The sequence below is a fragment of the Cololabis saira genome, chromosome 17, assembly GCF_033807715.1.
Source record: "Cololabis saira isolate AMF1-May2022 chromosome 17, fColSai1.1, whole genome shotgun sequence".
NCBI lineage: Eukaryota > Metazoa > Chordata > Actinopteri > Beloniformes > Belonidae > Cololabis > Cololabis saira.
This window is the reverse complement of record NC_084603.1, coordinates 29,059,339-29,076,694: the sequence shown is the minus strand read 5'-3', so window position 1 is coordinate 29,076,694 and position 17,356 is coordinate 29,059,339. Positions and strand designations below refer to the sequence as shown.

General features: G+C 40.0%; 1 protein-coding gene across 1 annotated transcript in view; it reads right to left on the bottom strand.

Moving 5' to 3' along the window:
* LOC133463362 (calcineurin subunit B type 1) overlaps nt 1-16,732 on the bottom strand; it is a 33,211-nt gene extending 16,479 nt beyond the window's left edge. Inside the window, exon 1 of the mRNA XM_061744865.1 lies at nt 16,535-16,732. Coding sequence (XP_061600849.1) covers nt 16,535-16,537 — 3 coding nt within the window. The 5' untranslated portion in view covers nt 16,538-16,732. The remainder of the gene's footprint in view (nt 1-16,534) is intronic.
* Between the last annotated feature and the right edge of the window lie 624 nt (nt 16,733-17,356).

The following is a 17,356-nucleotide window of genomic DNA, read 5'->3' as shown; positions in this document are numbered from 1 at the left end:
ACATTTGATGCATGTCACATATTTACAAATATACACCTCCAAAAAGAGCACTGAAGCAGCTGAGGCCATATATAACTATGGACGAAGCATTCGGTCATATGACCCATTGGTTTCTGAAGATCGGTTTTGAAATCACATTTTTGCTCGTACGAGGGGCAGCCATGTTGACAGGCTGACAGCAACACGCCCACCGCCTATCAATCAAAGTTAGCTTTAGTCTGAACCCTGCCGAAATATGTGCAGAGCTGCTGGCAGAGCTGCCGGCAGAATATACCATTTAATAATGGAGATTGACTCGCATTTGGAGCCAGCCATTAAGCCTGGATTATGGTTCTGCGTTAAATTGACGCCAAGCGTGCGCCGCAGGTTGCTCCCGCGACACGCACCCCACGGCGTGCACCTCCCAAAAATTGTAACTACGCGTCGCGGCAGACCCAACGCAGACCGAGAGGGCTGTGATTGGTTTGCTTGGTAGCAACGCATTTCCGGTTCGGTTTTTTGCACAATAGTTTGTCCTTATCTCTTCAGGAAAAGAATGCACCCCCCCTAGCGCTCGCGGGGGGTATTGCACCGTGGAGAAATGGAGTGACAGAAGTCCGAAGGGTTCACGACGGCGTCACAGCGACGGCGTGTGCCCTGCGTTGGTGTAGTGCAGAACTATAATCCAGGCTTTAGCGGTCAGTCGGGGAACTGCAACGAAACTTAATTGCTCATGCGGGCCAAGGCAGAAGTAAGATGGTTGGCGCTTGTGGTGCAGGGATTAAAGTTTTTTTTGTTTTGCTTTGTTAATGAAATAGAACTTAATACTGAATGTAAACAGTTACACATTTTATTTTCTGTGAAATCTAAATGTATTTGATGTTTGTGGTTTGTCCAGATGACAAAGGAAAGCACATAGAGCAGGTATGGTAGTCAGACTCCTCCTGGTCCTGATTGGTTGGTTTCTTTCTGTCTCAAGTAGAGATAACAGAAAATACATCAGGGTTATTTTCATAAAAGTGTAACCAACCTTAGCTTAACTAGATTTAGTGTTTGAGTGACATTAAAATTGGTTTTTACACTAAGAATATATGATTACTAAACTTTTCAATGACTTGATCCCCATTTTATTTTTGATTTAAAGCCTTTTCTCTGCTCAAGGAATGCTCTAATTTTCTGGGAAGACACCTACGGCCAAGTGAACTGCGGTACAAACAATACATTTTCAAATTGCACAATATCTGAATACCTCAATGATGCATAGTTTTATTAAGGCTACATAGCCATTTAGCTGGGACAAAAACTGAGAAACCAACCAAGTAAGACAGCAAAAGACTGGAAATGTATTGTTTAAATCAGAACAATGAACTGGATCTTAAACGGTTAAAGTGAAATGTACCAATGTCTAGGCAACAAAATCCACCAAGTACGAGCATTACTGAAACCAAACACATAATATATCACTTGGCTTTTGAGATGTTTGCTTTCAAAGTTTTTGATTAAAATTTCACAAAGCCATGCTTAGAGTAAAAACACACTCAATGTTAAGAAATTGGACATTCATTCCACGGGTCATGGGCGTGTAAACACAACCTCAAGTAAAGTTGTACCGCCACCAGCCAAATACTTCATGCAGACAAATTACATACTATATATTAGGGGTGGGTAAAAATACAGAAAAATCGATGCATCACAATTATCCCCTCCCTGATTCAATATTGATTAAGCAAAGCCTCTGAATCGATTCAGCTCCTGGCCAGTGGGGGGCGCTGTGCGCAAACATTTTCTTTTGAGTCGCGTTTTGTGGACGGTGGCTGCACGCGACCAAACAACGACGATGGCAAGCGGAAAATCTTTCAGATCAGACGTTTGGACTCATTTTGAATTCCCATTTAAAGAAGGAACACGAGAAACTGACAAAAGTAGGGTGTTGTGTAAAGCCCCTTTCACATAGAGCGCAAAACGCAGACCGCCGCCGGCTTTCCCATTCATTGTGTATGTGCGGACCGCTCCGCAGCAGAGCTCGGCGGTGCGCCGCACCTGCCTGCCCGAATTGAACATTTTTTAATTTCACCGTGCCGCGCTGTAACGACATCTTGGCCGACTCTGCGCCCTACCCGGCGGTGGGCGCGGCGCAAACCGCGCAATATGTGAAAGCAGCTTAAGTTGTGCCAGGCAGAACTAAAATACAACAGCAACACGACAAACCTGCGGATCATGTTGACACAGAACTGTCATGTGTGTTTTTTTTTTTTGGAACTTTTGTACTAAAGTACAAATGTACTGAAGCTAGGGCTGTGCGATTAATCGATTTTAAATCTAAATCGGATTTATTAATCACAATCGGAAAAAAAAAGGAAAATCGGAAAATCGATTTTCCTTTTTTGCAGCTGGCTGCATTACAGACAGAGCTCGTCTAGTCATCTTTGTTTGGTCAAGAAAATTGTAAATGTTGTCACTTTACTAAATTCAAGGAGGATTTACAGTATCTTTCAATTGCACTTCATTCCCAATAGGGACATTTGTTTGCTATTTTTCTTTAATAATAAAGATAAAATATTTGAAACAATTTATTCCATTGTTTTTTGTAGTTTTACCAAAAAAATCGAAAATCGGGTTTTCAGAGAAAAAAAAAAAAAAAAAAAAAAAAAAAAAAAAATCGGGATTTTATTTTTGTCCAAAAATCGCCCAGCCCTAACTGAAGCGTATTGCATTCATTTGAGAAAAAAAATCTGCTCTGTTTTTCTGAATTAACGAGATAATTGTCAGAATTCCGAGAAAAGTTTTAATAAAAAAAAAAAATTTGCTCTGTTTTTCTGAATTAACGAGTCAATTATCTCTGAATTCTGAGAAACATTTTAATGAATACATAAATCCGCTCTGTTTTTCTGAATTAACCAGATACCTCACAACTTGCAAGAAGCTGTCATTCACTTGAGAGCTCGATGTCATGGAAGAAAACATGTTCCGCCTGTCCAGTTTAATCCAGTTTTATTTTGTTTGAAACATTGGGAGATAGTCTTGTCTTTAAGTTATATAGATGGTATTGTTATTAGTTTGTTGACTTTGCGCAGGCACCTCAGGACTTTGCGTTTGTTCAGACGGAAAGCCCATTCTGATCTGCTGGACATTGCAACTTTTCTCCAGGATAATTATCTCGTTAATTCAGAAAAACAGAGCAGTGAATGCAATATGCTTCCGTACAAATGCACTGAGCCATTATGGTGCTGCTAAGTTTAATTGCTCAGTTCATTTCTATGTGAAGTAACATGCCACGTGTTATAGGCATGAAAATAAAAATAATGAAAAATTGCCAACAGGTATTTGTGTATTTCTACGTCATACTGAATCGATATCGAAGCATTTAAATCAATAGCGAATCGAAATCGAAACCTAAAGAATCGAAATCGAATCGTGAGGTTCTTCACAATACCCAGCCCTACTATATAAAGTATTGTACATTAGTCGATGTAAATATTGTGATTTTTGCATGCTTTTTTATTGTTTTGTTGTTTGTTTTTTTTTTGTTTTTTTTTTTACAAAAAAATTTAAAATATTAGTATACTATTACAAGTATTCAAGAGTATGACTGAACAACTTCCATAATTATTTGATGTTGGGTAAACCAGTTTATGTAAAATTCAAAAAAATAATGTTGAAACCCCTGAGTTTAATGTTTGCAGTCTTTTGTCAAGTCACATATACAGGCTGCACTGCAATAAATCTTCGAGAACAAAGAATCTCAACACGGACAATGCCATCCTGAGACATGGCACTGCTCCCATTCAGCACTCGCATCCACAGACCAGCTCATCCAACACTGCAGTGCCCACTGAGCTTCAGTCTGATCACTGGCACTGAGGGTGAATGCGCACACTGGAGCCAATGAGTAGTCCCTGCTGCAGAGGGGTGGGGGGTAGAGGGGGATCTTACAGCAGGGATGCCCGAGGCCAACAAGCAATCGACTACAGTTGTCCAGCAGCTACAGCAAGGAATGCCGAACTGAGATTGGACAGACCGGAGATGGATGACATGCAGTCTTCAGTCTAATGACTGCAGCTGCACATCAACAACGCGAGATGAAAAATATCCTGTGTATTATTTTCACATCACAACCAGTGTTTATGAAACTATAATTCCTTATGATACCGAATAGAAATTATTGTGTGGATTTGGGAGGATTTTTTTTACACAACTGGCAGCAAACAATACTACGGTAACACTGTAGCCGTATTCTTCTATTGTAATCCTTTTATTTAAAAAAAAGCCAGACACAAAAAAGTAATAGTAATAAGATGTAAATCGCTTTGGATAAAAGCGTCTGCTAAATGACAGTAGTAATTAGTAATAATCTGAAGGTTCAACTTGTCCAAATATCAGAAAAATAACTTATTTTGCTAACACCCTAACACAAAGCTAGCTCCAGTTATGTGATCTATTGGCTTATCGCTGTGCTGCCGTGCAGCCACACACTTGCAACACAGAAGTTGTGGTATTTTAAGAGCAGCGAGGAGAAAGACGTGACACAGGATTAGCCTGTAGAGCGCCTTAGCATTTGACACCCTATCAGCAGAGCAGGGTCAGCCACTCCTGTAGCGATCAGTGGTCGACAAGTGCACGATTTTCCTTTCTGAAATAAATTAAGAGTGACTCCACCTCACCAATTTAAGGGATTGAATTCAGTGCACCTCAATGCATTGGCACAGAGTTTTGATATTACTAGGGTCAGGTGTCTCATTACCTGCGTAGCTCAGTAATGGTGGCAATGTCATACTTTATCCATCCTAACATGGCAACTTAAATTTGTTTACTCCGCTTTACAGATCTATGCACTCCGAATCAGAGCAGCATGTCTACACAGAAAAACACCAGCTTTTGCCAACTCTGGACCCTGAAGCTGAGCAGATTAACCTTTTGATTTATAATGATATCCACAACATAACACAAAAAACTCATAATACCATTCCTATCAATATAGGTTGCATTTCCATTACTAATAGAATTGCGCAAAACCTGTTAAAAAACTGAACAGGAAACTCCTCGAATTTAAAAATAAAAAACCTGTAAAATGTCAAAACGTTTTTCACGCCGTCGTCATGTGGTAGAAATGTAAACAATCTGGTTTAACAAAAGTGTGAAAGAAACATTTTTTTTTTTTTTGCATTTGCTCGTCTCCAGCATCACTGGATGTGACGTAGTCGGTGAAGTCACCAGCTAGTTACCAGGTGTTTTTGGCCCCATTTATAAGATGAAGTTGTGCTATAACAGTCATTATGCATCACTGCATTACATAACTGCTTTTTCTTAATGAATGGACAATTGAATGATTATCCGCTGCCTTGTCTCAATGTCAGAATTGTCGGTTTTGTTTTGTCAAAAAGTGTAACGGCTTGTAATGGCTTCACCAATGCAAAGCTGCACCCTTGTAAGCATTTCTCTTCACTCACCGTACAGCCACACCTCCACTCTTTACCAATATTTGTACACGATACATGAATTTCAAACCACCTTTGAAAAAAGCAAGCAGTGTTGGGTAAAATGGTAACACTTTAGACACACTGCAGCTAGTATCTGTTGAAAAATGACCTCATAATTAATTTAGCAGCAAAATCCATCCGTTTTTGGGTCAGTTTTGTAAAGCAGCTAGACAAAGGCTTCAGGCCCATGTTTTATCTTTTAATTTTTAACATGTGGTAAAGTGATAATTTTCAGTCACTTCCACCCACTGCTATCATCTTTTACACATTCACTGTGAGATAGTTCCCCTAATGTGAAACGAGTGACTGAATGGTATCAATTTAAGTGATTATTCATTAATGTTTCATCAAGCTCAACTTTTGTTTACTAAACAGTATGGACTCCAGAAATACAACACTAAAATAAAATGATCACAATAATGAACAAGCACAACACCAACAATGACTTTTGTACAAATATTTTGTACAATTTTTAACAGATTTAGCTTTCAAATGATCCCTGATATTCACGCTTGTTTGAGTGCTAGTTGCAGGGTCTCTGAAGGTAAACAGACTTAGGGCAAAGCAGATTTGGTTTTGGGATTACAGGTTTATCAACTAAGGCCTTAGGTTGCTTCTGTGGTCATCTTGGGGTCAGGAATAACTCTCGCCACACCTCTTTGTAACAAACCACTTCATGCAGCGCTTGTTGATCTGCCAATTAAGACGCCAACGGTGCATAACAGATGGGACGGTTACAAGAATACAAAACAAAGAAAGGGCGGTGCACTTAGTGAAAAAGTATCTGGCATGCATAGAGAAAAGTGGGAGCAGGAAGCGGAGGACTCATGTTTGCTTATCAATAATGCATGCTTCATTCAAAATCAATTAGACCACAGCACACAAAACGCATAATGAAGAGTCTTGCAAAGTGGCTGGTTCAGTAGCAGCGGTGAGGCCAACCCAGAAAGCCAGCTAATTATAGACCAGCAGAACTCATAACGTGAAAGACTGAAGAGGACAGTACGCGGCTGCAGATTTGGAGGACTCTTCAGCGCTTTTGTCTCCTTGTCTCTAAAATGAACAAACCTAGTGACATTAAAAATATATATATTAGGTAAGCAATAAGAAACCTTAGAACTTCTCTTTACGTGACTTTAATTTTTAACATTTTATGTCTTTGATGCATGCTTAACTTGTGGCTCTGTGTATATCACAGCAGCAAAGTTACAGGGTTAACTGTTGTCACTGGGCACACAGTTGACTGACTGCCCACTCTGATGGAGACCTGATGATCGCCCACAAAACAATCATTATTTTTCACCTGACACCACTGCAACAGCTTATAATAGCAGGACTGACTGTCTCTCCATCGTCACTGTGCCAACAGCTCAGCTGCATTGCAGCAGGACATGCCTGCCACTTCAGTGCCATTTGCACAATTTGGCAATGTTTGACCCACAATTGTAAAGTAACTAGTGAATTTAACATTTCCAGTATTTTTTCGTTTTGGTTCCTTTTTAAATAAAAACTAATTTATGCAGTTAATTTAAAAATTGATTCAAGATTTGTCAGTGTCCTGAGTAAGAACACTATTGAAGTCTCATTAACATACAAGGGCCTGTAAATAAAAGCAGGAAAACCTTTCCAGTTACCGTAAAAAACAAACCAACATGAAACTATTCTACCCTTTGCCAATTCTCCGTTCAAAGCTGGACATGTTGGGCTATTGAAATTTAGGGAATAAATGCATTTTAGGTTGAGGCAAAAATTTGCATGAGATTTGTGAACAATGTAATGAGCTGTATCAATGACAATTGTGAGGAATATGTCACTGGACACAAGTCATTCTGGGCGGTTCATTTTATGGGTACAATTATAAATGGGCAGTTGTACTTGTTGTATTATTGGAAGATAATGACAACTGAAAACGAGCAAAATGTTGATGAGTGGCTTGAAATTATCAAGTATCTCCTAAGAAGTTAATGCTGTGAATTGAGGATGATATAAGATGTGCCAACAGCAGATGTACAAGTTACAAATTGGATTCTTAGACCTTGTTTCAAAAAGGACAGATAAATGGAGAGTGAGGAAGGGGACATATAAACTGACAGTCTGAGAATAAGTAGGAGGATTTCCATTACACTTTTTTGCAAAACAAAAGCACCGAATCTGAAATTGCGACGAAGGTAACACTGTGGTGGGGGGGGTCAGTGTTTCAATTGAATGTTGTTTTTCCTTGTATGAACACATCTCCTAGTTATCTCCCCGTCCATCTGCATCTTGTCCAGCGAGACTTATTTTCAAATCAAACTGAAAAAAAAAAAATATTTTGAAGAATATGAAAAAAAAACATCTTTAGTTTTGCATAAATAATTGTGATTGCCGCTACTGCGGTTGCGAAAGTGGTTAACAGAAGATGACTGTAGCAGACGATCACTAAATGATTATTCAAAGACAAAACTGTCATGTAATGCTGTGATGCATAATGATTAAGTAGTATTACTGTATAGCACAACTACACCATGTAATGGGGGCAAAAACAGCTGATAACAGATATTGACGGCGTTGGATTGACCAACTATGTCACATCCTGTGATGCCGGAAAACAAGCAAATGCAAAACAAGGGTTTCCATAACACTTTTATTCTTATCTGGACTATCGACACGTCTGAAAAACCATCTAATGGAAGGGTAAAAAGGTTTTGTGAAATTTGACAGTTTGTTCGAATTCTCAGTCATTTCTGCTACGGGTTTTTCTGTGCGATATTTAAATGTTGTACTATTCTATTAGTAATGGCAACATGGTTTGTGGGGCATAAAAATGACCACTTATTACAATAAATTGTAGAAAGGTCACCTGAAGACAAGGGTCACTAGTGCAGGTGTGTGTACATGCACAAAAAATCTTTTTTATACATCTGTTTGTGACTTGGCGTGCTGTCATTGCTTTTCTATGAAACGCAACTGGCATTATTTTTTTTGTCAGAAAAGAACGTCTAGATACATGCACAAGTCAATTTATTCAAACTGCACCCCTCCTCCACACAAATGTGTCTGCGAGTATCCAACTTACCATACAGCAGAGCTTTATGAGAAACATATTCAACTCTCCAGAGTCACAGCACAGAGCTGAGCTGTAGACTGGTCTAGAAATAGATTTCCCTCTTACATGTTTTAGCCAACTTCAGTAAGCAGAACCCAGACCAAGAAGCAGATGCATTAAACAGTTAAAATGTTAAAACAAAGAAAATGTCCTGCAAGATAACGCTCGCCTGACTCTTTGTGCAGACATTTGGGTAGTTACCCTGTTATTCAAAGTTCACTTTTTAATTTTGTTTCAGAACGTTGCCGGGGTTGGCTAGCTTCCATTTATACTTGTTTTACATATCAATAGGTCTGCTCTTTGTGTGGATGTGTGTGTGTGTGTGTCAAGGATCTAAACCAGATTCAGAAGTCAAGGGCAAATATGAAAATAATTACCAAAATCTGGGCTTCCTGAAGGTACTCCAGCAGAGCTAATCCTTTCAGCCATTTCTATCCCTGGATTGGGCTCGTCTACAAAGGGTTTAAAGGCCTCATAATTCTATGTAAACTAACAATGCATAAATCTTCTTATGAATTAACCCAGTGGTGATAAAACTATACAGCATTTACACGAGAACAAGCATTCAGGGCAGAATAATGGCAGCACAGAGCACAAGTCTCCATTTCATGCATGTTCTGATAGAAAATTACAGCAAAACCCAATCAGGAGTTTCATACAACACAATATTTCACATAGTGCTGACTACTCATAAGATTTATTGTCATACAGATACTAAGAACTACCCATGGTAAGATGGATGGATGAGGTACGAGCTAGGTACTGGTATCACAGTATATTGCGATTTGAAAAAGTTGCAGTTGCAGTTTCAACCCACTTTAAAAAAAAAAAGATAATAATCATACCGTTTCTTCAGTATGAGCTATCCATGTCTCATCAAATTAATGAGTTCTCCGATTCCTTTAAGTTTTTCACGGTATAGAGGCACACAACCCATCCCACCATGGTGGCCAAGGGAAGGGAACCACCAGCACTTTTCTCCTGACTAAGAAAAAGTCAGCAATATGACAATGTTTCAGTTATCAACAATTACCCAAAGAGACATAGTTTGGAAGAGGAAAGCCATCCAACCGGATTAATGTATTTTTAAAGAGTGGCTGCAATAGTAATACCTCCAATGTGAATGCACATCCACTGGAGCACCACTCATCGTTGTTTGTGCAAGTTAAGTTGACAGTCTTAAAATGTATGCATGCATGCATGAATGCATGCATGGGTGAAATAAACACAGTAGTCTTGTTATATAAGCAGAGGATATACAGTAGCTCATTAATTAGCTGACTTCAACTAGCTTCCCCCTTCATATCATGGCACCAGCTGGTGATGAACAGAGAAGACCTAACTGTTTTTTTTGTGTAAAGTATGTATCATAGCTGACGAGAATGTAGTGCTTCTTCAATTAATGGCTATGCTCTAATTGGAGTACTCGAACACAGAGTGCTAATGAATACTATCCCAATTTAAAATTGTTGCTGTGCTGGTGTGTTTGTTCTCTCAAATGTAAGTCGCTTTGGATAAAAGCATCTGCTAAATGACAGTAGTAGTAAGAGATGTACCGATCGATCGGCATCGACCCGATAATGCCCCTATCGGTTTTGATCGGAAAATAATAGTTCAAAGCGTGCCGATCAGATGACGTTTACAACACAAACCGCCGTCCGCACGTGCGTTCCCACATCTCAGACAGAGGTCTCCTAAGGGGGCGTGACAGTCTCTACAAAGCATCAACACTGAAAATGGCATCGCTGTTACGGGAGTTTTACAATGTCTGAATAGGACAACAAATTTGCAGTTAGCAAGGTGTGTCCAAAGGAGATACCCCAAGGAGGAATGTTACAAAAGAATTTCAACACAACGAAGGTGATAAGATATTTGAACGTTTTTCCCCACAAAGGAGTATATTGAATTGCCAAAGTTGGCTACCGCTAAGGCAGTGAAACAGGAGCAACGCCGCTAACTCCGCTGAACGTAACAGAGACCTATAAACGACAGCAAGAAAAATAAAGAACTACATCGTAAGGTAATGAATTCATATGCTTTGCTCATCAGCCGCTTTCTGTTGTAGAAGACATCGGGTTTAAACGCTTCGTTAGCTGCTTGGATACCGGTACGCGCTGCCGCGTCGTAAATATTTCACTGATGAATGCCTGCCGGAGTTATAACAAACTATATACAGTCCAAACCCTTACGCAGGACGACAGTCGTGTCAGTCGGCTTCACAAGTGACATTTGGAGTTCTAGTGTGAAGAGTTGAGCTTCACTCACAAGATTTTCCTCACACGTGGCAGATGCTATCGCTAAAGCTTTCACAAAGCTTAATAATTCATAATTAATTTTTATTTCAAGATTGAATTCCTCTCTCCACAGGAAAAATAAGGTTTATAGTTTACAACTTTTAGAGAGTGACATGCCTGCTGTTGTCTGTGTTGGAGCACATGAAAATAATTATTACCACAGGAAGCTTAAGCTAGTAAGCTACACTTACTCTTTGTAAGCCGGGTCTAAATCGTCTGTAAGAGTCTCTAGAGTGTGAAATATTGCATATTGCCTCAGCCTGAAATAAAACACTTTCTCATCTCCTAATTTTTATACCTAATAATACAATTTCAGTGTTGAGTACATGAGACAACACTATTGACAAATTTATGGATTTCACGCTGTGATCGGTGATCGGCAATATCGGTATCGGCAGATACTGATTTTGGAGATCGGTTATTGTTGATCTGCCCTCAAAATCCTGATCGGTGCATCTCTAGTAGTAGTAGCTACTGAATCACGGGGGCTCTTCCTGAAAAAGGAAGACGGTGAATTTTCTTCTTTGACTACCTCACCTGAATTACTAAGATTTAACTATTCATTAGTCGCAAATCAATCTCTACCCTTTATTTCTTATTTTTAAACCAGAGATTTAAATTGTGCCACCTTTATTGGAAGGATAGCATGGAAAGATGGAGGAATGATGCTTCTCTGGAAGGATAGTGTCTAAAAACACCACCTGGAAATTCAATAGGGTAATTGCAGAAGTCGGAATATGACACTGTTGGAGAGTTGGTGATGTTGTTCATCCACGTTGATGGAGGCAGAGTGGACATTCCTCCACAATAAATGAAAGTTTTTCTATGTACAGTCTGTATATTTTCTGTATAAACTGTCATCAGTTCAAATCAGCAACAGTAGATAAAGTTTGAAGTTATGACTAATGATTTTAATCCAAATAAGATGCTTTGGGGTTTAATTATCAGTTAATACTATCATGTTGTGTGTTCTGTTACTACCACTGATATTGTTTCAAGAGGTTAATCATGCAGAGGGCCAGATCCCATAAATACTAAAACAAAGCCTGAGGTGTTGTGTGTGTGTTTTTTTTTTTTTTTTTTTTTTTTTTTTTTTTTTAAATTGTAGCTTGCCATTAAAAAAGGAAATCTACTGTTAACATGCTATTTGAATGCTAGTTGAATTATTCAGATATTTACTGATAAAACTAACTAGAATTTGGCCTGAGATGGTGACTGCTGGCTCCAATGCAAGCTGAAGATTGATTGCAGAGATACGAGTGAGGAGGAAACAGATTGAGTGGGCCGGCTGGAAGTGCAGTGTGGATCACATCATGTTGATCATCACTTGTGCTGGTGGTTGGTTGTGGCTTTTATCTCTTTTACATTAGCTACAGCTAGATCCGTATGTGGGTGGCGCTTGATTGCTAGGCAGCATATGGTCCCTTTAGCATCAGATCACTCCACTACATGCCCAGCCCCCAATCTCCCCTTGGAGCTGAAAAGAATACACTTTGATGTGCCATAAGTTGACGCTCTGTATGTAGGACTGTCATGTCCTCAGTTCCTAACATGCCATCCATTTGCATAACTTCTTAATTGTTATACAACTAAGAGGTGTTTATACCAAAAAGGTAGTCATACAGGTTTGTTAAAGAGTTCATTCAGTAAAAATCAGGTACTTCCGGGAGGGCAAGTGAGCGCACAGAATGCAAACTACACATTACTGTAGGCACTATTATATAAAATATTTTTTTTCTTATGACAACTGTGTTTGTACCTAGATTAAAGCCAAACCAATCCTCCTTTTTCTTTAGTCAATACCAATATAATGGATACTTAAGATCTTTTTTTCTTTTGTTTTTGCATTGATGAAGAATTGAGACCATGACGCAATCATTTATGAGTTTGTGATCTCTTTACAATTTTTTTAATTTCAGAATAAATCATCATGATCAGGTTTTCACTTCCCCTTATTATAAACACTGAGAACACAATGACACGCTGATTTATTTCCTGACAAAAATGACACACTTCTGAATGGTACAAGTTTGAGGCGAAAATGGTGAACAATCACATTTGCCAATGTGACAGATTTTAAATTGGGTCACTGTCAACCTTTGTTCCTCTTTGACCTCTCAGATTATTATACATTTTAGTTTTTTGCCTGTCTGACTGTGTATTGGTGGACTCTAGACTTTTCCTCCTGATTAGCATCAATATCTCATTTTCTGAGGTCTTCAGAAGTCTCTTGTCTGCGCCATGACCAACGTCGCCAAACATGTGTTGCATTAAGCCTGATTTATACTTCTCCAACTCAGTGCCGAGGAAATTATGCCTTGACGGCCTCCATTTATATTTTGATGTTCTTCATTGAGGTATATGTGCGATAAAGTGCTGCAAAAATTCATCACCAAAATGCTATGGGGATGTCAAGTTTCGGAGGACCTTTCGTGAATTCAGGTGAAACTCGTTTGGCTGAGTGTTTACTTTCCATTTTTTATGAGAGAAGGCCTTGTTGAATTTCGAAGTGCAAATGCTTTTATTGTAAATCTTATATTGTAAATGAAAGAGATGCCATGCAAGGAGTTTGTCTGTACGCCCTTTGAATTAGGGACAAAGCAGAAAAGTGAAGTACCAGAAATGATGTGGCATAGCAGACCAATCACAGCCCTGCGTTGCGTTGATGCATTATAAAACATTATAATGCATATTTGGAAGTGCACATCAGGTAATGAAGAGGTTCTGCGGAGGGGAGGCTTTCACCTCAATGAAGAGAATCTGTATTACAATGCTGCTGATTTGACAGATAATGACAAATCAGGCTTTGGATCAGCCATTGATGGATCGCCATCTGTGATAAAACGCTGGATGTGACATAGCCGTTCAATCAAAAGCAATCAAAATCTAGTTTCCAGCTGTTTTTGTCCTCATTAATATTATGTAGCTGTGCTATAACACTACTTAATCATTATGGATTACATAAGGGCTTTGTCTCTGAATAATCATATGCTGCATTCATCTTCTGACCATTTTCTCAACAGCTGTACAAGCAAATGCAATAATTTGTCAAAGACTAAAGTTGTTTGTGTCCATCCTCTTCAACGATGAGGTTGTCTGTTTTGAGGAGAAGTTTCGCAGGACGAGATACCGAGTGTTACGACAATAACGCTCATTCAAAAAACCTAACTATTGAAAGAAATTTGTGCCTGGCTTTTCTAACTTTGGCAGCCAACTATTAAAAAAAAAAGAAAAAACAATTCAGCAAGCAATGAACAATTCTTTCATCAACCCAGGAAATACAAATTGGGTTTAGACTTTAGTTATTTCATTTTATACGTTTTTCTCTAGTCTGCGTTTTTCTTGTTAAACTGGCATAACTAGTTCAATAAAAGCTTTTGAATCTAAAATATGAAAAAGGTTATACTATACTTCAAGTATGTTACTGCTGCAAATGCGATCATCTCATTTTCATCTTAAATTTAACATCTTTTATATCGCAAGGAAATAAAGAAAAAAAAAAGAAAAAAATAAGAATTTATATTCAAAGAAAAAGGTCAAAATTGGCAATGAATCCTGGGTCAACTGACTCTGCAAAAGTGGGAGTTATCTATTATCTCCAGCTTGCACAGACAGAAAAACAACACCCGAGTGGGCATGCAAATTTTTGCTGAGTGTGCTGCGTCAGGAGCAGCGTGAAGATGCTATACCCCAACATAAAGTTTCAAAACCAACGTTTAAAAAAAAAAATATGCAAAGGTCCCATGCTGCAAAACTACACAGCTATTAGCATCTCATTCTCTGTCCCTGCAGGGACTTCTCTCCTATCAAAAATAATTAGCCATTTCTCCTCCTCAAGTCAAGCTTTTTGGCAACTGTGCTCAACCACAGGTTGTGAATAACCAAATAATTGCTTCCCATTTTCCTTCCAAATGTAAAATTTTTCATGTACTGTACTGATGGGGGTAAGCCTCTGGCAACAGCCTCGTGATAGGTATGAAATGTGTATGAAATGTGTCAATTTTCCTGCTCACACATTAGAAATTAATATAAATCAGTCTATAATATAATATATTGATAATTTATTGTCATTGCAGTATGAACACATATAATATCAATATAACACAAAATCACAGTAAATGGTGGTCTAATATTTCCCAAATGCCATGCTTTTACACTCTAAATGTCAACCTCACCGTCTGAGATGCAAATTTAGATGCTGACTTATATGGCGTGTTGTGGAGCATTGTGACGGAGGCAATAAAAGGAAAAAAGTCAGGGTTCAATTTAAGCAGCAAAACAGACATTGACTCCAAAAACGTAATATTTGTTTGGATTTCACAAGTTATATCACCTTCCCAATATTCAACTACGATATAGCATGTTGCAGGTTTTCCTAATATTACGCAGGCCTAATCAGAACTGCTTTGACGGATGCCAGAGATCTCTAGACTGCAGATCATATACACTTGGCAGTAGCAATTCATTGGGTGCAATGCAGAAGTCAACCAAAATTTGCTCATAAAATTGGATTAAAGTGCGTGTGGTGGACTTTTGTACACAATTGGATTGCAAGGGCCTGAGACCCAAATTTTTCAGCATCAAGCCTACCTGTCCTTGCATCGCAATTGCTTCCTGACAAGAGGATAAAACCTAAAATTACCCATGGCGTTGAACATGGATATGGATCCAGGCCTGGATCCTTCTCTATGGTCAGGTCCTGACCACTTGTGGGAATTGATTAGATCTGCTGACCAATCATTGCTCACATCCCACACATCCACTTAAAGACCAAAGGTGATTGAACAATCTAATATCTGTCCATTATGACCACTATCCATTTCCTATCATTATGGTCTGGTCGTTCTTGTGCTCATCTATTTGATTACGGTTTAAAAACGTGTTTATACAGAAAAATGGCCTTGCCTATTGGCAGCTCGAGGGATGGCAGCTCGTAACAGAGCACGCAAGAGTATGTGCATGTGTGCGTGTGTGTGTGTGTGTGTGTGTGTGGCAATCCTATGGCCTGCTATGGCAGCCCACTACACAGCCGCAATACACAAACATAACCTCGATTTCCTTCATTGAAGCTAATCGATTCAAACGAAATAATGTTGCAGCCGCCAACACCGTCTAATGCCACCTAAATATATAAATAAATGTCGTAACACGTATTATGCGGAGCGATTGAGAGGCAGAGACGTAACATGAGCAGTCATTACATATCCCTGCCTGGTGTGTAAAATATGCCACAATTAAAACACAAGCTCCAGTAAGCGTGTATTTCTGTCGCTAAAACTAGTTTGCACGGGCTTTGTTCCTAATAGAAGCGAGGGCTGTAACGGCTGAAATATGGTCCCGCGTTGAATCGACGCAGAGCCTACGGCGTAGGGTACGCGGCGACGCGCACCGTACGCCGTAGGCTCTGCGTCGGGCTAACGCGGGACCATGAATCAGCCTTAAGCGAGTGTGAGGCATATCTGGGCCACAGGCTGCAGGCTGCTGCGCCGGAGCCAAGGCGGGGGAGAAAAGCGCTTCCTCCCTCCCCAAACCTCGGCTCGACGGCCGTCGACCGTCAGCTCGACACGAAACAGCCACCGTTGTAAAAAACAAGCTGTCAAAATGCCCCCTTGGTTCCACCGTGTCGGCCCGGCCGGGCCTGCCTGCCGCTGCTGTGTTTACAGCGGGACGAGCCGCGGCGGCCAGGCGCGCTTACTCACCATCGTGCGGGTCGGATGATGAAATCCAGGCGACGTGAACGGAAGAGGTGCAACAGCAGCGGGCCGCCGAGCTGTGTGGAGGGGTGTGATAATAACGCGGATGTGTCGGTGGCGGTGCTGGTGTTGGTCCGGTCCTGGCAGAAACCCCCAGCTTCAGACTCTCTCCGCTGCGAGGCTTGCACTGCAGTGGCGGAGGGAGCGGGACTACAGCGGGGCGGGGACAGCTGGCGGGGGGGGAGGCTCGCTTTGACAGGCGGGCGGCGCCGGAGGGGCGGAGACGCGAGGAGACTGGGGGCGGGGAGGGTGCGCCAGGACCCTACATCCGGGAACTAATGGTAAATAACGCTCCGACAAGCGAGCACGTTTGAGTGCGGGCTCCCTCTTGTGGTCTGAGAGTGGTAATTGCAGGGAGATGTCAACCTCATGGTCATGGTCGGGCCACCCCGATGGATGTCCAGTGTTCCCTAATACAAACCACGCTGGAAACACAGAGGTGCTTCTGATCTATCTCTCTCTCTCTCTCTCTCTCTCTCTCTCTCTCTCTCTCTCTCTCTCTCTCTCTCTCTCTCTCTCTCTCTCTCTCTCTCTCTATATATATATATATATATATATATATATATATATATATATATATCTCCTATAGGCTCATATACATATACAGGCCTGTCTCAGAAAATTAGAATATTGTGATAAAGTTCTTTATTTTCTGTAATGCAATTAAAAAAAACAAAAATGTCATAAATTCTGGATTCATTACAAATCAACTAAAATATTGCAAGCCTTTTATTATTTTAATATTGCTAAATTTTATATATATAAAAA